Below are 24053 nucleotides of genomic sequence, written 5' to 3'. Positions count from 1 at the left end.
TAAGTTTGCTCTGTTGGACTCGGCTACAAGCATTTGGGTCTTTTCACTGAACCTCACATGCATAATTTGGTGTTACATATGAATGACAGAGGTCTTGGGTAAGTGTCTTAATTTCTTAGAGTGAGATGTAGGCTTGTTAACTTTATTGCAAATAATCTTCTCCAAACTCATGGTATTCTGAATAAATAGTGAGCCTTGTGCATCTGGAATGCTGTAGAAGCTCTGTCTTTGTCTGAGCTGACTGCTGCTCAACATCTCCAGCCCATGCCCACAAAATGTAAAGTCCTTGTTCCTTGTAGTAGTATGAATGGGCATTTGAACTTAACCATTCATGTGAGTACTATATAAATAAGGGGAGTATCAGCAGGTATGCCTAAAGTCAAAGAAGTGCTTATGGGTTTTATGCTGGAAATAGAGAGTGGAACATTAATTAACATTAACATATTAAGGCTTTTGTCATTTAAAAGGAAATATGGTTCTGCACAGCTTGCCTCTCTGGGCTGTCTGTCAGTATGAGGATCCTACTACTTTTCAATGATGTCATGAAAACAGTATTAAGATGCCTAAGATGCTAACCAGCAGAAAGGTAATTCAGCCAAAGAATATACAGCTTCCTTCCAGTTTTATACCCTGGAGGAGAAAGAGTAGGAGCACAACAGCACCAATTTAAATAATTTTAAGTTTTTATGAAGCTGTGTCTGAAGTTTCCATGTGCACTGTGTGGTAACCTCACAAGTCTTAGCTACTGCTGTAGAATAAATGTAATTATTTTCTAGCAAATATGAAGTGTAAATAAATACAGTTCTTGACCTCTGGTAGAACCTCCAAGTAAACAAACAAAATCCTGATGTTTCTTTTTTCTGTCCTTCACTTAGGCAAGGATCAAATCTTAACAGAAAGATAACACCCTTCCCTTGCCCCTTAAATCAGCTTCCAGTGTTTAAGTGATTTCATGTCCTAAAGCAGTAATTTCAAGTATTTTCCTGTTTTATTGATAGAATTTTAAATCAAGACTTTTGGGTAGTCTTTCTACTTTACATAGTGGCTAGGTTTTGAATAGGTGATTTCTCTGAAATATCTGGAATGTGTTTAAAAAAACAGCTGCTAATACAAAAGTTTTAAACTTCAAGTTTTTATCTATTATTATGCCTTATTCTTGTTTAGAAATCTCAAGTGTTTCAATGTTCAATTACTTCAATCTTTAGGAATGACAAAGATGGCCAAAATGATTGATGAGAGACAACAAGAATTAACTCACCAGGAACATAGGGTTATGCTGGTAAACTCCATGAATACAGTGAAGGAGCTATTGCCAGTACTTATTTCAGGTATTTTTTGCTTTGTTCTTTAATACCATTCTGAATTACTGTTTTGAACTGGAGTTCCCATGCTTCATGTTAATTAATCTCGACATCTGTAATCAATTGCAGGTAACTGTGTTTCTTGTATTAAAATTACAATCTCTTTGTGATAAAATGGTCCAACCAAAAGAAAATGTTCCATATAAATACAGTAGAAGGTCAACTTGACCACTGATTGGTCTTGCATATACCTTTTTCTGGTATTTTCACAGCTATAATCTCTGGTATTTTCACAGCTATGAAGATTTTTGTAACCACAAAAAATTCTAAAAGCCAGGGAATAGAAGAGGCCTTGAAAAACCGCAATTTCACAGTAGAGAAAATGAGTGCTGAGATAAATGAAATAATTCGTGTATTGCAACTCACTTCTTGGGATGAAGATGCCTGGGCGAGCAAGGTATTTTCATATCAACATTTGTATGTAGAAGTCTACTTTTTGTCTACTGTGTTTTGCCCTTTTAAACTTGGACTTTTGAGACCACTGAAATATGTATTAGTGCATCAGTTTTGTAACACTATGTAATTGCATCATATAATCTCTTCAAGGTCAAATATCTTCAGAGATAAATATATTCATGTATCTTTCAAAATGAGCTTTCTGTCAATAAGCAAAGTTAAACTAGTGTGGCATTTGAAGGTAGTTCAATGGTTTACAGTAACTCAGTGGTCAAAGAGAAGACAGATTTATTCATGCTTTAGTTTCAGCATCATTAGGAAGTCTTGGAGTATACTGTATTCCCCTCAGAGAAGGATACAAGTTATGTATAACTATCCTACATAATAATTTTTGACATAGGAAAGTTAGGTATAAAAGTTATTGTTCGTTCAACTGGCCTCATAGCTAGGCATTCATGAAATCAAGATTTTCCTTCTAGATCCTGCCAGAAAAGTTAGGCTGCTGTTGTATTCCTTGTGCAAAAGGCTTGGAATTGAGAAATTTTAGTCGATTTTGGGGAATTCCTCCTTAAACACTTGCCCCATTTCTCCCTGCCCCATTTTTATTCTGGACATGAGAGTAAGTTTCAGGTTTTTGTCTTATCTCAAATGTGTTACATTGATGAGGCTTTCTGGGTAAGTTTGCCTGTGAAGCTGGCTTATGGACAGGATTGGTTCCTATACCTCAGTGTTCAGCTGTGTAACTGCAACCACTTACCTGGAGCTAATTGCTGCTCTGAAGTGATGCTGAAATGTCTAGAAGACTGTAAAGCAGGTCTGACAGAATCATAAGTGTTGTGGGCCTACAGGTAAATGCAGCTGTATAACTGAAATTCCTGCCAAGTTCTTTCTGAGTATTTAGAAGCAAATTGCTGAAGATATTTTTTAAGGGTTAATGCTATGAGCAACAAATAGGGATAAATGTAATGGAAAACTTACTAAGACCTGAAGCTAGACTGGTTAGTAAATGAAGTCTAGCAGGAAATCTAACACTGATGTAACCAAGATATAAAATCACTTTGGCCTATGTTGTTTGGCACTTGACCCTTAGTTTGCCTCTTGATTTATTTTGTCACTATCACTTCCTTATTATGACTTCTGTATGCATCTCTTTTTGTTGTCCTGTTTCTTACCCTTTTCTCACCTTTAGAAGGTAAGCTTTCTTGCACACCCTCCACCTCTACCTTGTACTAAATCCAAAAAAAGCATGTCTGTGGGATTTTGTGCTGTGTGCAGACCGTGTGCTGTGCAACTTCTCTGTGTGCCAGCTGTGCCACTGGCATTTATACTTATGGATATACACACAGTTTTAAAAAGATGATAATAGCTCTGCCTAGCTGTGTGTAGCATTGGCTGTCACTGAGAATGGTAATTGCAAGCTGATCTGCATTAAGACTCTTTCTGAATCTGATTAGAGTTAGGGCAAGATTTTACAGCACATTCTTGCTGAATGCTTTTATGTTAATTTATGAGTCTCTGTAGTGACAAAGGGTCCAGTCATGCAGGAACCAGCTTTCTCCACGGCCAGAAAGCTTTATTAAGTCAGGAATTTTGTCTATTCCATAGTGTTTTACACATAAGCTTTCCTTCATTTTAGAAGGTTCATGTTCTTTAGGTCTCAGTGTAAAGCTACAGTCTTGTATGGATACTTTTTCAATTCAGTTTCATTTTTGGTTTAAACTTTCTTGTATTTTATGAAATATGAATACTGTTTTGTTTTACACAAAATTGTAATTTTTTGTGGTAAAGAAAAATGTCTATTGCAAAGAGTTGACAATTTAGGCTTAGGAAATTCTTATTCATACTGCTGTGAGGAAGATTAAGACTAGATTTAATTAAGAAAACAGTTGGTATATTAGCAGTACTTCCTAATGGAAAATATATAGTCGTTATGCTTAATGCATAAATATGTTGTGGGGATTAGTATAATTGAAGTATAATTCTGCTCTGAACTGAGAACTTTCAAATTGTATTTTGTTTTCAAATTAAGATATCCTGATGATGTGGAACTGTAGTGCTGGGCATTAATCAAACAGTGATGACAAGGCATTTGAATTGAAAAAAGCATTGGGATGACGAAGCAGAAGCTAGTTTGCCAATAGCCACCTACCACAGACATAATCCTGTATTTGCACACATGTCTAACAATTGACTTGTTATTTCGCTAGGAGGGAGGTGAAGGAGCTATTTAGTTGTAGTTGAGGTCACTATTGCATGCATTTTGTGCCTGATGGTGGAAGAAAAGATTTTCCCCATGCTTTTCTGGAATAAAGTAAGGTGTTTGGGGATGCTCAGCCTTGAATTTGTATCTGTGTAGTACATGCTATTGCTGATGTTGAACTTCATTTTATGTTTATTAGTCCATCTTGAGTTTTTTGTCCCTTGAGTTATCACAATCTGTCTAGAGAGAGTGGAGAATGAACAAAGTATAGAGCCAAAGTTGTAGGTTTGGTAGGAGTTGTAGCTGTAGGTAAACTATTTTGTAGGTCTCTCTGGACTCTGCACATTACTATTACTAGATTACAATAATCTCTGCTTACGCTGGATTTTAAAAATAGTATGGTGCTTTAGAATTGAAATACTATTCTTGGACAAAAGCTTGGGGAAAAGAATTATATTTTTTCATTCATAGCTTTGAAATATTTTCCTTGAATTTTTTGTTTTACAAAGGTATTTAATTTTCTCTTGTGTGTATTTTAAGTGTTTATTTTAAAATGAATTTGAAGTAATACTCAATTCAGACATCTTTGATTTCCTTGGAATTGGAGGGAATTAACAGTTGTAAGAAGTTGAGAAATATTTAATATCTTGCAGGATTGAACCCTGAATGGCGACTAAGCTATCTATCTTGCCAGAACACTGGCTTGCCTATTTCCTACAACATTGCCTTGTTTGGTCATGAAATGCAGATATCCTTAGACTAGACTACTTTATTGAGTCAGAGGTTGTGTTTTACATCCAGCAAGGAATTGTGTAGGATTATTTTTCTGTTCTGCATAGCAGAGCCAATACTACCTGCTCCCTGAATAAGCTCAAAATTCTTGGTAGTGGCAGAAATGATGCATAGAAGTGTCTTCAATAATATTTGCTTTAGGAATTGGTTTGGAACAAATCCAGCTTGCTCTTTTCCCTTCAGACAGTGTTGCCCTAGTTGTTAAACTTGATTAACTGAAATTGTTTACCTCTTCTGAAAATGTAATAGTGCTGATTTTGTTAATAAACTTCCTTTTGGCAACAGGGAAACTGTTGGCAGGGACAGAAGGGAAAGAATAAATTTTTGCTGATAAAACTCTATAAATTCTTTTTGCAGAAGAGCAGTGGGATTTAAAAAAACTTTCATGCTTGCAAACGATATTCTGTTGGCAAATCCCAAAGAGTTAAATTTTAAACATACTTAGCTGTTTAGGAGACCAATAAAGTATTTAAACACCTACAGAAATAAGGACTATCAAGACACTTTCAAGCAGTGAGACCTTGAGCAAGTTGCTGTGTGTTTCTGCTTTTATCTTCCTTGTTTCTTAATAGCCTGAATTGTTTAAGTCCAGACCTTTCAGTATGGCTTTACCTTTGTTGCTTGCCAGGTATGTGACACCAGACACAGCTCTGGCAGACACAAAAGTGCTGTACCAACAAACCTGGTTAAGGGTGCATTCTAGTTTTCTATTGCATTATTCAGCTCACTGCAATGTAAACTTCTCTACTGGGCTATAGCTGAGAGGGATTCCTGGGGCTGTGTAGGTGGGGAATTGGTGCTTTAAGAGCAGTTGTCTTGAAGCACTTCAAGTGCTTAAGCTAGGATTTCACCAGATTTTTTTAAATAGGAAAAGGGGACAATATTTTGCCAACATGACTGCAGAGGAACACAGGGTAGCAGGACTCACCCTGCAGAGTATAATCCAGTTATGTAACTCCATATGACAGGGCAGATGGATCCTGTTGCTGCTGGGGCAGTGCTGGCAACTACAAAACCAGAAGTGCAAAATCTGGAACACCTATGATTTTTGTCCTCAGATATTAATTAGACTTCAGATTCAGAGGCTTCTATGTAATTCTGCTGAAACTGCAACACTCGGCAGGCAGCTGGGACAACACAAAAGCCTGTGAGAGTAAAAAGGGAGGGGCAATGACAGCTTTCCCAACACTGCTTTTCTCCTCCCACTCCTACCATCTCATTGACACAATAAGAAACATCTGTTGCCTTTTAGTAAATTCACTTTGTTGTTTCAAATTATTACTGGGTAGAAAGGCCTGAAATAGACCATTCATTTCAAGCTAAAGTGGCTTCAGCCCAATATAAACAACAGAAAATAGTAACACCTACTTTCATAGGCAATAAGATTTATATACACATTTGAATATTCAATGAATATTTGCTTGTCTCTTATACATTCAATGCACAATTCTTAAGCTATAGAGAGGATGACTTTTAAAAGAATGTGCCCATCTCCCACTCCTAGCTGCATATCCTACCTTTTGGAAACTTTTTCAAACAGGTCTTGCCAAGTTTGGAGAACCATTTTCTAGATTTTAGACCCAGTCATCCAGGTGAAAATAATTCTGCTTTTGGTGCTCTCTCAGGCTGTGATTCAAGAGCCTTTAAAAATATTCAGTTGCTTGCTGAATTATATTATAGTACCTTATGAATAGCTGACATACCAACATGCCTGAATAAAAATGTCAGAATATTAGTGTTGTAGGTTTGAGAGTAAGCATGCAGAATGAACAACTGGGTAAAAATCTGGCTGTAGTGTTGTCAGGATAGCACATGCTATAGTAAGGTCCTATACTAATCACTGATGGTACTAGGCTTCTCTTCAAATGCATTGAACATGGGTAGTCTGATTCAGATGCTACATGAGAACCAGGCTTCTTTTTGTCATCTCTATACCAATCATGGGATCTTTGATGCATTTCAAATCACTTCTATGATATGTGTGGCAAAAAGCTATTTTGGCTTTTCCACAACTTCTTACTTAGGCACATGTTACTGTTTTCACTGTCCTTCCATTTATGTAAGGTGGAAAACTTGTGGCCTCTAGTGGAGAGATGGCACATGAACAATGTAGAGGCTGTGCAGAGAAATCAGAACTGGGAGGTTGTTTCCCCTGCAGCCAGAGGTGTTGGATAGTAGTGGTATAATGATGAAAGAAACAGCTTCTTTGATAATACTGGCAGAGGAGTTGAGAGTTTTAAACAATCACATGTAAACACATATATTTAGCTCCAAAGACATTCAACTCCATATCTGAGACTTTGAGAAAATAGCTCGTAGTCTTACTTTTCTGTAAACAGTAACTGTTTGACTTTAAACAGCAGAGCAGGTGAGAAATGCAGATGTGCAGCCTCTTACACTGAAGTAAGTAGTAAAATTCACTGGGCAATTTCCAGATATTGATACTCGAATTACATCACAACTCTTCTATGTGCCCTGATGTAAAATGGAACTAACTCCAAGATGTGTGCTTATTAGAGCTCCAACTTTAGAAATTAAAGCACTAGTAAATACAGAAATAGAAAAAAACACTAAAATTGCATGCATAATTTTTGCATTTTGAGTGAAATGAAAATGTCTGTTCTAACTGGAAAGAAGCAATTATGACCTGCCAGTTTGAAAATGGGTTTTGAGCTGCTTATATGAATGGGTTTTTATAGAGCCTTTGTCGTCTTTGGTTGTGTTGGTTACTTGCGCTTTGATGTTTTTGCTTTGAGAATAATTTTGCTGGTTTCTCTTTTGTAAAGGACACTGAAGCCATGAAGAGAGCTTTAGCCTTAATAGATTCTAAGATGAATCAGGCAAAAGGTTGGCTGAGAGATCCAAATGCACCCCCAGGTAATACTTAAACACAAACAATAGCATAAAGTATTTTTATTTTTGAAGGTCTCATTATTTCTGTTGTTTAAGACAAAATGGCCTATAAGCATTAATAACCCTTATAATGGATCATTCTGAAGGTGCCTGCATTTATTCCTTCTTTAGATACTGGGAATTGAACAAGTTCTGTCTAACGACCTAGAAGGCTTTGCTGCTTCTAAATGGTCTAAAATAGATGTATTCTATGGGACATACATGTTCTTAATTTGCATTCCAGCAGTAAACCCAAAAACTTAGGAACTGGACAGTACTTAATTGCAGCCATGGCTAATATTTAAAATCCCTTCTTTTGTATTTTCAAATTTGTATAACTTGAGATTTCCCTAACAGAATCTCTAAGTATTTGCCTTTCAGTCTTGACATAAAATTTTTAATATGAAAATCTGCCATAAATATGCTTAATTGCAATCACCGTTACTTGTTTAAGGGGTTTGTTTACCTTTGTATGTATCTTTGAAGTCAAACTCGATAGAGGCCTGTTCCATTTGGATGTTGAAAGACTTTGTCAAATGGACTTCCTCTGAAATCAAAGCCAAACGAATACAATTGTAGCAGTTGGATGTGAATTGTTGTTTTTGTGGATATCCCCATTTTTGATAAATGTACTTTCACGACTGAACCTAATGCAGTTCATGTGACATGATGATATCAGTAGTTTTCTCATACATGTCACAGAATGTCTTGTTTGTTGTCCTGACTGACCCTGTGCCTCAGGGGATGCTGGTGAGCAGGCCATAAGGCAGATCCTGGATGAAGCTGGCAAAGCAGGAGAGCTGTGTGCAGGCAAGGAGCGCAGAGAGATCCTGGGCACCTGCAGAACCCTGGGGCAAATGACAGATCAGCTGGCTGACCTCCGGGCTAGGTAAAGCTCTTACTTGGGATGGACACTTCCTGTGCTATTGAAATGTTTTCTCTGCAGTTGTCACTTCCTCACCTGTAGAAAAGTAGGCCAGAACTGTGTTTTACCTTTTTTACTTCAATCTCTTCTTTTCTGATAAGAATAATATGTATTAATAAGAGAAATGTTAATTACATAATAATATGCTCAGAATGGCTAAAGTCAGTAATTCTGAGTTTCCTTGCTGTCTAATGCATAACCTTCCTCCAAATTAGGCAGAAAGGAACTTTTGAACTCTCCTGTTAAGTCTGTTCTCCAAAGAGGATATACCCCAATTAGTTTAAGATACATGGATATTCTACTTTTTAGGTGTTTTTTGGGATGTTAGATCACATGGGGTGGTTGTTGTTTATCCTTCATTGACAAATTCTGTTGAACTTTGTGTGTCACATGATTGAAGCAGCTAAGACATTTTCTTTTTTTTTTTTTTTTTTAATTGACTTGCTTTTATCACTTGGATGTGGCTTTAGCTCCTGCAGGTTCTGACTCTCTGCAACAGTCTGTAGATGAGGAGAAAAGTGGCCTTGTCCTGGGTACTTTTCTGGAACTGTATCCTTAAATAGCTTTACTTTTGACTCTTAAAGAGTGTTTATTCTTCTAATAATGCTAAATGTCATATTCTGGAATATGGAAAATATACTCTTAGTTTTTAACTCTTCTTCTGTTATTTTTTGTTTCCTTAAGGAGGAAACAAAATCTGATTAAATACTGTATCTCTTTCAATAATTTCTGCGAATACTTGTAAACAGATTTTGTTGCCTCTTCACTAGAAAATAGCTTTTTTCAGTCCTGAGCTGAATCTGTGATGCTCTTTGTGTCTCGGGCAGAGGACAGGGTGCTACACCCATGGCTATGCAGAAAGCCCAGCAGGTGTCCCAGGGTCTGGACTTGCTCACTGCCAAAGTGGAGAATGCAGCCCGCAAGCTGGAGGCCATGACCAACTCTAAGCAGGCAATTGCTAAGAAGATTGATGCTGCTCAGGTACCACTAGTGATTAAATACTGCAGAACATTGCTACTGTTAGAGCTGTTACACTGAGCTACTGTAGCTGTTTCCAAACAAAACACAGTTACTTGAAAGGAAGAACATAGAGGGGATGCTTGCCTTAACAAAGAAAAATCTTAAGTTCAGTGACTTACATCATATGGTGAAATTTGCTTCAGTTGATGATCTTTTTTGGTAACTTACTTGGCATTACTAAAAATTTCAAGGTTATTAAATTAAAATGGTGGATCACTTTAAATTTGCATATAAACTAATCTTATTAAAGAAAAGAATAGAGTTTTAGATTAAACACACTTATTTGTGGATAAAACCAGGGCCTTTTCTTTGGGCCCTGTTTTGGGAGTGGAGTTCAGAATTTAGGTCTTTATCTTAATGAAACTATATTTTCTTTCAACTGATCCTTTATTTTTGCTACTCTTAATATCCCTCAATGGTCAGTCTCTTACCCAGTGGTCATCAAATAATGGAGGATATACATCTCATCTAAATGTGTATATGTGTCTATTATCAATATAAAAAGATTCATTAATATTACATGTATCAAATGAAATGGTAATGGGATATTTTAGGAAGAGCTCTGTGAAAGTACCACCCTGGGCTTAAGAGCATCTGCTTCCATTTTTTTCTGAAAGTCACGTCATCAGTTTCTAAAGGCAGTGATTCAATTTTGCTTCTAAAATATTGTTGGCAAATGTTGAAGGGAGAAAGAGAGTGTAAAATCTTCAGATAGATTTTATCTAGTTTGACTTTTTTTTTTTTTCAAAACAGAAAAACTACAAGGCAATAGAATAATTTCATGGTACCTAAAAACCAGAAATAGCTTTTGAGAAGTATTTTCTGTTAAATAAAGTTTTGAAAGCTGTATTGGTATTTTCTTCCTCTATAAAATTTTGTATAGAATAAACGTTACTTTTTGTCTTCACTTGTACACAACTTCTTTCTATTAAGAATTGGCTTGCAGATCCTAATGGGGGCAGTGAAGGAGAGGAGCATATTAGGGGAATTATGGCTGAAGCAAGGAAAGTTGCAGAACTCTGTGAGGAGCCTAAAGAAAGAGATGATATCCTTCGTTCCTTGGGGGAAATATCTGCTCTGACAGCTAAGCTGTCAGATCTGCGGCGACAGTAAGTATTTGTTTTATCACCGTTTATTTGAATGAATTTCTTGTGCAGTTCCCAATGCTGAGCAACATCAGAATATTGATGATTAAAATAAACCCTTTTAGTTGTTCAGCCTAGTGATTGCTATCTCAGAGCTTAGCTTGCACTAGCTTCCTTAAAAAAAAAAGGTAGCCAGACATGGATTACATAGAAGTATTTTCTTTCTACTGCCTATGGAATTTTTGAGAAAGAAACTGAAGCCAAAAGTGAGCTTGTACTGTCGAAACAACAGGCCAGTGGAAACACAAGTTTGTTTATGCAGATGGATGTCATCATGGGTTTTTGCTAAGCAGTTAACTAAATACCAAGGTGGAATATCTACCACTTCCGTTGCCGTAAGTGTTCTAAGCTGTAACTGCAAACTATACAAAAGATAAGACTTTCAGAAATTACATTTCTGTATCAGTTTTGCAAAGAGGCTGCTTGAGAATGGAAGAGGAGAAAGAAATAAGTATTGTACAAACTGTGATCTTCACCTAAGGCTGGTTGCAATATAGCAATAAATATTTTTCTTGCTTCATTAGTTAGATGCTTTAATCAAGTTTTTATTGAGCTTTAGCTGCTGTAGATCTTAATGTGCTACCTTTTGTCAAGTTTATATATAGCCTTTGGTCTGTGGCTGCTTACTCTTCTGCTTGTTATCTGTATGGAATGATTGCATACAGTTGCTCCTAAGACAGCCATGGAAATGGGAAATCAATTCTTACACCAGTATGGACAATGACAGTCAGTGCCTTCCCCCACCTCAGTGTTGTGCTGAACATATATAATGTCCAGGCACCACAGCAGAGAATTGCTCCTCAGAGTCTCAACCCAAGTATCAAATTCAACCTTATTTAAAAATATCACATACCTGTTATTGTGTGTCTTTCTCCTCAACTTGGGATAATCTATAAATTATCTTTCTATGACTACACTTTTTTTTTTTTTGTTAATCCTTAGTGGGAAAGGTGACTCTCCTGAGGCCCGTGCTTTGGCTAAGCAAATAGCTACATCACTTCAGAATTTACAGTCCAAAACAAACAGGGCTGTAGCAAATACGAGGCCTGTTAAAGCAGCTGTCCATTTGGAGGGCAAGATTGAACAAGCTCAGAGGTGGATAGACAATCCTACAGTTGCTGATCGGGGAGTAGGTAAGTGTTCCTCTGTGATTTCCCCCCCAAGTTTAGAATCAACCCTGTTGCTAGGTTTTGTGGTGGACACTGCTGCTCCTGAGGTGCTGAGGATGCATTGAATCTTCACTGGTGTGGAGATTTAGACTTATAGCTAAGTCCTGCATGCAATTACAGAACTAAGCTGGCCCATGATTCTCTTTGTGTTCTTTACTAAAGAATGGAAAAACATGTGCTGTAGAAAAGACAAACTTAAGATTGCTCCTTGCTTTCCTTATTATGCAAATATTGTATCTCGAATTTGAATTTATACCTACTCTAGCAAACTGCATAATTAAGTTCTTCTGAGAAGAGAAAAACACTCATAAAGCTGACCTAAAATATCACTTCTTGTATGGTTTCTGGGTTATCTAAGGAGAATGCCAATAATTAAAAGGGGATCTGATAATCCCATTATGCTCTTGATTGACCATATAACTCTGGTTCAGGAGCTGCTGGCACTTCACAGCATACTCAAAAAAAGTAAATTAAGAATATAAAAGATGGCAGCAGTGCTGAGTGATTCTTGGATAGTCTGATGCTGTGACGATTTCCTAAGTAATTTAAAGCTTGATTACAAACTTGGATTACTTGTACATTAGCTTAAAATTATTCTTCAGTAGGTCTTTGGACTTAATACATTATGAGTTCTTTTAAAAGAATGCTGCTATTGTATTATTGAAAGAACAGAGAATTACGTTCCTGTGAATGAGCAGGAAGCATCTGTAAGTGAATGAAGGAAATTTGCCATGCTAAAAATAATTTTATTAAATAGAAAAGCTCTTGACATATTGTAGAGGTTTTGTAAGGTGTTCCCTACCCCCACTGTCCCTTCCAATCCAAACTACTTGACACTTGTTACTTATGGCTTCTGGAATTCTGAGAGAGAGGGCATTTGGATTTTTAAGTTATGTTTCTACTTGTCTTTTCTCCCCCTCTTGCTGCTCATCTTCTAATGTGGGGATGAATTGCAGTATTTGAAGTTTGTAAGCACTTTTTATTGGAGTCAACAGATTAACCATGGCAGCTGTCATGTAGAAATACATAACTAATGTTTGTCAAACCACTCTAATTAAAATGGATGTATCTCTAGCCAGAGTTGCTGAATTAAGCAAAAAGAAACTGGAGACAGTTGAATTCCTCTGTGGTTTTGAACTGTAATTATTCAGTGATAAACTGCAGAAGATCTCTTCTACCACCTAGGGAAGTGTTCTTAAAAGCCCAAGAGCTGCGGTGTGTGCGCGTAGGTGTGCGGTGCTGGGGGATGCTGTGTTTTCATGCCGAGTGTTTCTGCCCGGTGCCTGTCCCCTGCAGGCCAGGCCGCCATCCGCGGGCTGGTTGCCGAAGGCCGGCGCTTGGCCAACGTCATGATGGGCCCGTACCGGCAGGACCTGCTGGCCAAGTGTGACCGCGTGGAGCAGCTCTCGGGCCAGCTGGCTGAGCTGGCTGCGCGAGGCGAGGGCGAGTCCCCCCAGGCCAGGGCCATTGCTGCTCAGCTCCAGGACTCGCTGAAGGTAAGGACTGCTCTGTGCCTCCGCTCCTCTGAGCCAGCCTTGTGTGTGTGAGGCCTCCAGAATAACAAAACTGCAGCTACAGACCCGTTGGTTTAGCTCAGGTGTTTAAAGCAAACTTTCTGGAAAGGCCTTGTTATCATGCCATGGGGGTTAATTTCAAATGAACAGTTTAGAAGGAAAATTTAAGTCTCTCTTAAAAGAAAATAGTATGCTAACATTGCAAATTTGAAGGGCAAGGTCTCAAATCATGCTGTTCATAGCTTCTAATGCTGCTTCAAGGAGTGGTATATAAGCTTTGTATATTTCAAATTATGTAAAAGGTGATGAATTGGTCATACTTTTAAGGTAATTTTATCTTAATGTCTGCCATTGGAACAGGCAATTTTTTCCAAGAGAAGGTTTTATAGGATTTGAACCCTTACAACTTTATATCCCTCTATCATATTCTAATAATTTTTCACTTTTTTAAAGGATCTTAAAGCACGAATGCAAGAAGCCATGACCCAGGAAGTTTCTGATGTTTTTAGTGACACCACAACTCCTATTAAATTGTTAGCAGTAGCAGCCACTGCTCCCTCAGATGCTCCCAACAGAGATGAGGCAAGTATACCCAGGTGGTCTTTTCTTTCCATATAAAGCTTCAGTTATTGTTTAATTTTACCTGAATTGGTATTTTTAAAAATTATTCAGTGATCTGAAAAATGAGTTGCTATTTTTTCTCAAGTTTGTGGTACATGCTTATTAATTCTGACAACATAAAGATTACTATGCAAACCTCTCCAGACTCCTGGAGACTGTGATTTGCATAACCCTGGAAACAGTGTAGTCCCCGATTTTAGGAAATGGCAAAAATGTTTCCCTGTGTTGTTGGTATCACATTGCCATTAGCAGGCTACAAAATTCTTGTGTAAAATTTCCTAACACACTAGTTGGTGGATTTTTATATTTCAGCATTACATAAGCTGATTACAATAGTCAAATTCATGCCAGAATTAATCAACAGATTAAACCTGTTCTCTTGCTGGATATTGTTTCCTGTACTTGAAAACCACTGGCAGCACATGAAGTACCTAAAATGCAGTGTCTGGCAGTTCTGTTTGGCTATTTTGGCTTTTGGCTACATGGTCAAAATAATTCCCAAGACCTTAGAGAATTCAGCTTTATGGCAGGATAGATTTTTGTCCAAGAATTCTGTTTCTTGAATAGCTAAGGATGTAAAAGGAGGGAATTTTTTTCCAGTGTGAATTTTTAGTGTAAACCCCCTTATTTAACTTTCAAATTTAGTTACTTTTATATTATGGGTTTGAAGATGAATCTCTGAGCTAAAATAGTTTTAATAGAGTATTTCTTGCAGCAGTAGTCATCAGCAATTACTGAATTTCATACGTTGAAGCTGTAAGGTGTATAGCCATCTTCTTAGTTGTCCCATTGAGTTAGTAAAGAGGAAGTCTGGTAACGTAAAGAGTAAAAAAAAAAAAAAAAGCCTTCAAAGCTTTTGTGTCCTTTTGCATCCTCTCAGGATGAGATAAGTGAGGATGTTATGAAGGTGTCTCTGACACTTTGAAGAAATTCGTTGTTTTTTTAGGGAGGTTAGGGCTTTTTTTTAATATTTTTTTTCTCTTCTGACAACTAGGTGTTTGATGAAAGAGCAGCAAACTTTGAAAACCATGCTGCTAGACTGGGAGCTACAGCAGAAAAAGCAGCTGCAGTTGGAACTGCCAATAAAACTACTGTGGAGGGCATTCAGGCAACAGTGAAATCAGCAAGGGAACTCACCCCACAGGTGCTTGCTGGGTTTGAAGGGCTGGGGATGACTTCTGGGGAATTTTCCTTGTGCTTCTGTTCTCAAAGAAAGTTAATTCCAACAAGGAACATTAGTGGTGACACTCCTAAAAGCAGAATGGCAAATATTTCCATACACTATACTAAAAGTAGATAAAAATGATCAAATAACATATTTTATTTTTCAGCTCTTGGACAGAAATGTCTGTGAGTTACACTTGAAACAAAATGATTTTGAGGCTTAGTAAAACATGTAAAAATGGTCCTTTTTTTTTTTTTTCCAAAATAAACTTCTATCTAAATGTTGGTAGTGTATTAAGTATTGTATTTTAGTGCTTTCAGGAGTTGTTTATAAGATAAGTTAGTATGTAAATGAAGTTCCAGAAAAAAGTACATGCACCAGCTAATTTCAGAAGTATGGTAGATCTTCAAGGAGCTAGATACTGCACTAGAATTAATGAACTAGGTTTTCAAATGTGGAGCTACACATCCAGTCCTGAAAAAACAAATGCATTTTCAAGAATGTGTGTAATGTTGATGTGCACTCATAATTAAAAATGTCTTCTGTTGGCAGGTAGTATCAGCAGCTCGTATCCTCTTGAGAAATCCTGGAAATCAAGCTGCTTATGAACATTTTGAGACCATGAAAAACCAATGGATTGATAATGTAGAAAAAATGACAGGTAGAGTAGGAATTTTTGTTGAAGATCCTACCTGTGGCTAACTAGCTTGTATAGATTGTTCTCCATGTTGTTTGGATTGATGAAATGTGCAAAGAATAATGACAGTTTAAAAATAAATTAAGAAGGGGGAATGTTCTCTCTGACTCCAGGAAGATGTATATGTTACAGAATATACAAAATAGCTGGCTTCTTATTTGTTAATGCTGAGCTGTAGAGGAGGAAATCCTGCTTTAGTTATTTTTTGGGAAAATCGGAATACCATCATTTTTTATTGCAGTTGCTATTCTAGCAGTATATCACTGTGACAACTTGAGGTTTTATTTTGTATAATCTTGGCATATTGAAATAGGACAGATAAGTAACTGAAGAAAAGAAAACATGTTCAAAATATTGTAACAGCTTGATGAATCAAGAGAAGAAGACAAAGCTACTGATCCTGCTGAGGCACTGAAATGTTTCAGTCCTTCCCAAGTGCAGATCCTTTGCACTGACATGCTGAGCAGCTGACTGGACTATCTCCTCCTTCATCCCAGTAATCAAATCCTGGGTATTTTAAATCTCACTTCCTTGTCACTATGAATCATCCCTATGTAAAAAGCCCAGCCAGAGGGATATTTCCTTTGGAATGAATGGGAGAGTACAAAAAGTACTGAATATGCTTAAATAAATTTGGTGTGAAGAAAGAATCTCTGCTGCATATACTGTGTATGCCAGTTCTTGACTGAAACATTTCATGGTAGAGGAATAAGAGCTTGGGGTGTCATTAACAAGGTTCACCATGGTAACCCTCACAGAGGTGCAACAGAATCACAAGTTAAACTGCAGTAGTACTTTGGTCTGATTTCCATGCCCTCTTCTATTCTTCTCCTGACCCCAGTTTTAAAATACTTTCCTGCTTTTGAACTCTCTAGAATATCAAGTATCTCGTTCCACAGACGAAACTAGAATATTAATGTATTTAACTTTTATTCTAGGGTTGGTGGATGAAGCCATTGATACTAAATCTCTGTTGGATGCATCAGAAGAGGCCATTAAGAAGGACCTGGATAAATGTAAAGTTGCAATGGCCAACATGCAACCTCAGATGCTGGTAGCTGGTGCCACCAGCATTGCCAGACGAGCAAACCGCATCCTGCTGGTGGCTAAACGGGAGGTGGAAAATTCTGAAGACCCTAAATTTCGGGAGGCTGTTAAAGCAGCCTCTGATGAGCTGAGCAAAACTATATCACCTATGGTAATGGATGCTAAAGCTGTGGCAGGCAACATTTCTGATCCTGGTAAGGATTCAGTCAGCTAATTTAAAATGTGCCTTTTATTGACTGGAGATGATGTGACATTTTTTTTATACAGCTGTGTATCTCCTTTTTTGTAAACATGGTGTACACTTACAGCTCAGAATGAGGAAATTAAGCTCACACCATTAACTGCTGCATCCTGCTGTTCTAAAATGCAATCAAAATCCTTTGGCATATTCAAGGGAAAAGGATTCAGCATCCTAGTATGATACGTGATTTCATGTTCTTAATTAGAAGCATTTGTTACTAGTTTTAAGTAATACTACTTTATATAAACAAAATATTATGTAGTTTTTTTGATTCTATAAGTTGTTTGGGGAATTACTTTGGCTATTGATAGTGATTATTATTCAACCAAGGCTTTATGATGTGCATGTTGCATATGACACTAACATTTCAAGCATGCAAGTCTGCTATAAACAATTTGGTATTTTTTTAAATACACATGTAAGTGTACATGGCACAGTACATTACAGATATAATTTTTGGGGGTAGTGTTCTAAGTATTACCAAGTTCTATTAAATTGTTATTAAACCGGTATTGGAATTTTTGTTAGGTTTGCAGAAGAGTTTCTTGGATTCTGGATACAAAATTCTGGGAGCTGTGGCCAAAGTCAGAGAAGCCTTCCAGCCTCAGGAACCAGATTTTCCTCCTCCTCCTCCTGACCTTGAGCACCTTCATGTAAGTGTAGGTAGCTTGTGATAAAATACACAGTTGCCATTGATGTGTGGATTACACTGAAATTACTTACGTTAGAAATAAAAGGTATTGTCAGGCCAGCCATGCACACAAGTAGCCTCAAGTCTAAAAAATATCAATCCAGCATTCAAAAGGGAAGATGAAAGCATGGTATTTTCTTTAACAGGAAGCACTTGAAAAACTGGAAAAAGACCTGAGGTCATACAGTCATGTCTTGCCATGACAGCATCGTTTGCCCAATCTTTGCTCTATTTCACTGCACTCAATAAGGTGTTTGCCTTCCTTAGCTGACTGATGAGCTCGCTCCTCCAAAACCACCCCTGCCAGAGGGGGAGGTTCCCCCGCCTAGGCCACCACCACCTGAAGAAAAGGATGAAGAATTCCCAGAGCAAAAGGCAGGAGAAGCAATCAATCAGCCCATGATGATGGCTGCTAGACAGTTGCATGATGAAGCTCGGAAATGGTCTAGCAAGGTAAGAATTTGTTATAAGCATTTTGTGCTAATTTTAATTTTTATTTTTTTATTGTGCTCTTTTAATTTTATTTTCAGGATCAGTGTGTCTCATCTTATGCTAGTGTCTCACAGACTAAATAGTAAAAACACTGATGGAGGAATTAGAAACCCATTCAAGATCAGAGGGTCAACAATACTTAGAATTGCTAAACTGCTTTATTGACATACCCCTGGGAACACAAATATGCTCTGTATGCTAAGCTGTTTGTGATCCTTGGTGCTGGTATTGCCTAGAGAGTCACTAATACCTATGCTTGTGCTGTATTTAAGTGACTTTGAAAAGTCTGTATGGAGAAGTCCATATGGATGTTGCAGATGCTAGCTGCAAGAAATCATGACCTGGTTTGTCTTAATTCTGGAAGAAGCTGCAAGGTTCTTTGCAGCTAATCTGATGTGTTTATTATGGGAAAAATGACCAAACTGGTGGCCTGGTCTCATTCTTTTTTTGGAGTGAGTCACATTGGCTATTAAGGCAGAAATCCTGAATTTCCTTCCCATTTCAGTGCTATGAAGAACTGTGAATTTGCCAGTCTCATAAATGCTAATACTGCTTTGTTTTGCTTTTCTTTTCTCCCTACTTCCCCCAAGAGCTACACTTTTTCTCTGGCAGAAGCTGAGTGCTGAGTAAGAACTTCAGAGATTTAGGCTTCTGCAAGTGTAAATTTAAGAGTCAGAATTTGGCTTTTATAATCTCTCTCTTCACTAAATTAGGTTGTGAGTAGGAGATAAACTTGAATAGCTTACAGAGTCAGCTTCAGTGCTTTGAGCTGAAGGAACATCTGTTTTGGAAGCACATATAAAATACAAAAGAAGTTTCTGCAAATCTCTTTGAATATCTCTTTTCCAAAATACAAAGCTCTATTTTCCCCATACTTCTGGATATACCAAACACATTTTTATATTACTAAAGGGACAGTTCTAGAATTTATTAGTGACCTCAGAAGGTAATTTTGAAGCTAAAAGCTTTTATTTCAGTTTTCTAGAAGTGTTTTAATGTTGGAATCCCAGAACTGGTAATTTAACAATACTGAGTAGGTAACAAAATGCTTTTACCATTTAATATGCATTTTATTAACGCATGTATACACTATGTGCATTCTAAAATAGTGCAAAGCCAAGTAGCAGACCTTAAAACTCCTTGATTATGAAAGACCTCCAAGCTTAGTGACTTTAGATTATAAAAGACTATTTATTGCTGTTTCTTTAATTTGAGACTAACAGACCAGTAAATCAGCCTGACAATTGTCTTTCTAATTCTTTTTTAGCAATATCATTTTGGCAATAGGAGCTCAGTTATTCTCACAGTGTGTTTTTGGAGAAGAAATTTTAAAAACACTTCTGTAGTCTCTGGACTCACCTGATGGAATGGAAGAGGGATTGAGGGACAGTGCTGAGGAATATGGGCTAGATCTGGAAAACAGAACTATAAGGTCTTGCTTATATGAAGTCTGTACAGGCTATGTGCCAAGTGTCTTTTGCCTTTTTGCTGATCACAGTCTACTGGTACTTTACCTGTAGTAAAGTGGGAGGAGTGGGTGAACAAGTACTTAGTCTTTAAAAAATGTTGATAAAATGATTGTTCATTCTTTGAAGAATGAAAATCTATTTTTCTCCTTTACAAAAGCTGCTCTTCACTCATGTACTCCATTTTTCTCATGGAACACCAGTTAAACAATGTCTATTGCTTTAATTTCCCTGGCTTCCCCCTCATCTGAATAAATCAGAAAATTAGGGATATTTGGGTACTTTTAATTAGATTAAGACTTAAGTAAAAGCTGCCTTTGAAGATGAGTTGGTTTGGCCTTACAAGTGTTAGCAGTTCCAAAATTCCTGTATGTTGTTGTTGACAAAGATGGGGCTTTATTTCTAGAAAAGACCCTATCTTAAGCAAAACACTTGCAAATGCACAGTTTTCGGTAAGAGTATTGTACTTGGTATCTTAATTTATCATACCTGGTTTTAATTGAATAATTACAGTAGTAAACTTGTAGACTACTTTTGTATTGAAACATTGCTGTATGACTAATGCCTATATTGTTATACCTCTTACCTCTTCCTTGAAAACTTTTCTAATATAATTTCTTTGCTTGAACCCCTTGTTTTTTTTCTTTTTGAAGGTAATGGATACAACATACTGTGGCAAAACAGTATCATATGCTTCATAATCCTCTTTTTTCATTAATTCCATTTCAATCTTCTTTAAGAACTGTAATATTCACAGTATTCATGGCATTCAACATCACGTTGTCTTTTTTGAACCCTGTGTTGCTCTTTTACATATTCTGTGTGGTACCTCAGTACTTGCTTCTACAGTGTCTTCTATCTTTTTTTAGTCTACAGCAAGCAGTGTCAGTGGCTTTTCTGCTGCTATCTGCTCTTATCACACATATGAATGTGCTTCCATAAAAAGCTTTGTATCTGCACAAATATCACAGTCATCAGCTGCTGTGCCTGCTCCTGTGCAGTCAGAACAGCTTCCATTGAGACAGAAAGGCCATTTATTTAATTGTTGACCTGCCAGTAAAATGTTGTTCTGTGGGTCAGCCTCTGTCTACAGAAGCTGAATGCTCAGATGGAAAATATTGCTCCATATTTGAATTGTAACTTCTTAATATTTTTGGTAACTTTGGTTCACAGGTGAACTGTTTGTTTCCTTCTGCTAATCTTATATTCCTTCCCCTCCTCCCCTTGACCTGGTCCTAGAGCTGCCTTGTCAGATCCTGAGAGGCCAAGAGGATGTTTTGGTCACTAAAACTGCTCAGTTTGTGCTCTTCTACCAAATTCTGCTTCTTGTACTAACTGTCCCGTTTCTCCACCCTTGCTGCCACCTGCAAAGCCTGATGTGACTGTGATTAATGAAGCGGCTGAGGCTGGTGTAGATATAGATGAGGAGGATGATGCAGATGTTGAATTCACTCTCCCCTATGACATTGAAGATGATTACGAGCCTGAGCTGCTGTTAATGCCAACCAATCAGCCCGTTAACCAGCCCATTCTGGCTGCTGCTCAGTCTCTACACCGGGAAGCAACCAAGTGGTCCAGTAAGGTACTCCTGAGTCCCTGGGGACTGATCCGCGTGCATCTGGCCACTTGGAACGCTGACACATTTGCATCACTCTTGATCCCTGCTGAGCCCCGCCATCCTGAATGAATAAGTGTGTCTGCACTTCATTTTAAGGACTGAAAGTGGCTTCACAAGTTTGCTAGATCTGTTTGTCAGTGCCGGATTGAAGCTTGATTGGGGTCACTTATTAATATTCAAAGACTTCCTCTCCCTTTCCATCTGCCTGGTCTTCTTTGTTATGGCAGTTTTGAGATTTTAATAGGGATTGTCTTCCTCCCCTTCAGTTCCTTGTTCCATTCATGTGCTACCTGGGAAGCCATGGTTAATGGTTTCCTAATGACTTCCGGATGCAGCAGAGTTACAGAATTCAAGAAGTCATTTAAGGTGTCTATTGTGCTTGGCCTCAATTGATGCTGCCAATTAACATCCCTTCCAACAAGGAATGGCTTTGTATGGCAGTGTTTATGGAAGAGACTGCCTGACTGCTGGCTTGCACTGGGCTGTATTGCAAATGCTGGTCTTGAGAGAATTTTTTTCTGAAGAAGCTGCACTGAATGCTGTTAGCTGCTGAATTGAGATCCTGTCTATATGAAACCAGTGGAAATCTAACGAGGTTCAGACATTCACAAGTAGCCTGTCTTCTGTCTAAGCACAAATGTTTGCAAGACTGGGCACTTTTCATAGCATGCTGGAAAAAATAAGGTTGGTGTCCCATAACAAACAAAAGTTAGGGGAGTGTGCATATGTATGTGTGTGTGTATACTTACATAGATAGTTATACTAAACCATTTTAATAAAAAGGGCTTTAAAAATGTTCTTGTCCTTTTCAGATTCTGGTGCTTGGATAACTTGTTAGACACTGATCCTTCTACGTGAAAACATGGAAAAGCTTTGTGTTATGTCATTTATATCCTAACTGGTTATAGTAGCAAACTGCTTAGCTAATAGGTCACGGTAATGAACAGTTCAGCTGTTTGGGTCACTGTATCTGTAAAATGCCTGGGATGTCATCTTGAACTTGCTCGTACTGAGTCACAGAAGTGTGTACACAGGGTAGAGGATACCTTGGCTCAGCTGGGTTCTCACTGGGTACTCCTTGCTCTGAACTTCATTGGTCATTATCTGTGGGATTATTCCATGGAAAGTGTGTACTAACACTGAAACTCACTCTGCTGTTATTTCATCCTCACAAAAGGAATGCTTCAAAGCACCAAATAGTTCTCTTTTGACTAACAACTTTCTATGAAAGAGAATAAGATAAATACACTAAATGTACTGACAAACTACTAACAAGGAATCAGCTAGGTCTGCTTTCCCTTGCACTAGGTTTCTCTTTGGAACAGTGTCTAAGAAAGGGGTTTGCCTTGGTCACAATTGATTCACATATCAAATATTTCTCAGATGTATTACTGTGACTTTTGATGTACAAAGAACCTTAATTTTAATATAAGAAATATTACTAGATTATCTTTTGATAATCTATGTTCTTCTCTCCTGGAGGCTTTATTTTAAAGGGAGAGATTGTATCAAAAAAGATTTATTTTCAAGGAATAATTTTTTAAAAAGTAGAAGTTGCATTTCACTTCCATGTTACTGATGACAAAAGTTATATGTGTTAGATTCTTTTCCATTTATCCTTTAGCATTTTTAGCAGCATAGCTGGTGCTATAACAATTCAGTTTCAGATACCACTGAAAATTCCATGCTCAACTGTTCTCATGACAACTGGCTTAACAGGTTGTTTAGCTTTTTTTTTTTTTTTTTTTGCTTTAGAAGAAGTCTTTTTTGGGGGAAAATCTGGAATTTCAAACGCTAATAACATGCTTTATCCTAAAATCTAGTCATCAGAGCAGTAGCTCATTCCATGGACAAACTAACGCCTTACAACTTCTTTTTCAGTTTTGACGTGAGCTTTTTTCCCCTGAGTGTTTAGAAAAAAAAATGTCAGAAACAAGTAGTTAGCACAGCTCTTCCCTGTTCCTTGAAGAAACCCCTTCTGTGTTCACAAGTGGTTCTTCCTCCCTTAACTTCTTGGAGCGTTTCTGCGGAGCGGGGAGGTGCCGGCAGGAGCAGTGACCGTGTTGTTCCGTGCAGGGCAACGACATCATCGCGGCGGCGAAGCGCATGGCGCTGCTCATGGCCGAGATGTCGCGCCTGGTCCGAGGCGGCAGCGGCAACAAGCGCGCGCTCATCCAGTGCGCCAAGGACATCGCCAAGGCGTCCGACGAGGTCACCCGGCTCGCCAAGGAGGTGGCAAAGCAGTGCACGGACAAGCGCATCAGAACAAACCTGCTGCAGGTAATAGGGGCTGCTCGGGTGCTGCCTCTGCTGGGCCTCTCTCAGTGAGGTGAGCACAGGAATTGTGCTGGTAAATCACGGGTACCTTCCCTTGGCTTGGAAAGTTTTGTTGAGGTCTGTGTTTTTAGATCACATGGGAATATATATATAAAAATGTAAATTTTTATGTGAACATATATTCTGTAAAGTTAGAATTTCATGTCAAAAGAACTTCTGAAAAAATACTGTGCTATAAGTACTGATATGTCCTAAGTCTGCATTGTTTTGTATTTCATTCACTCATTTCTTTGCATCAAAGAATTGTACCAGAAATGCAACAAT

At 37.8% G+C, this 24053-nt stretch overlaps 1 protein-coding gene across 3 annotated transcripts in view; it reads left to right on the top strand.

Moving 5' to 3' along the window:
* The window catches only part of VCL (vinculin), a 57138-nt gene that overhangs the window by 29405 nt on the left and 3680 nt on the right, over positions 1–24053 (top strand). Inside the window, exons 5-20 of one of the 3 annotated variants that reach the window (XM_021549068.2) lie at positions 1206–1328; positions 1598–1758; positions 7536–7626; positions 8383–8530; positions 9394–9547; positions 10520–10695; positions 11674–11864; positions 13197–13396; positions 13868–13996; positions 15030–15179; positions 15753–15861; positions 16836–17138; positions 17714–17838; positions 18144–18329; positions 21207–21416; positions 23529–23732. In XM_021549068.2, the coding sequence (XP_021404743.1) occupies positions 1206–1328; positions 1598–1758; positions 7536–7626; positions 8383–8530; positions 9394–9547; positions 10520–10695; positions 11674–11864; positions 13197–13396; positions 13868–13996; positions 15030–15179; positions 15753–15861; positions 16836–17138; positions 17714–17838; positions 18144–18329; positions 21207–21416; positions 23529–23732 (2660 nt within the window). Of the gene's footprint in view, positions 1–1205; positions 1329–1597; positions 1759–7532; positions 7627–8382; positions 8531–9393; positions 9548–10519; positions 10696–11673; positions 11865–13196; positions 13397–13867; positions 13997–15029; positions 15180–15752; positions 15862–16835; positions 17139–17713; positions 17839–18143; positions 18330–21206; positions 21417–23528; positions 23733–24053 lie in introns of all 3 variants that reach the window. The other 2 variants (XM_021549051.2, XM_021549042.2) reach the window with 2 other exon arrangements.

The sequence above is a fragment of the Lonchura striata genome, chromosome 7 (genome assembly GCF_046129695.1).
Source record: "Lonchura striata isolate bLonStr1 chromosome 7, bLonStr1.mat, whole genome shotgun sequence".
In the NCBI taxonomy this organism is placed as follows: Eukaryota; Metazoa; Chordata; class Aves; order Passeriformes; family Estrildidae; genus Lonchura; species Lonchura striata.
Note: the sequence above shows the minus strand (reverse complement) of the source record. Positions and strands in the feature narration are given on the sequence as shown.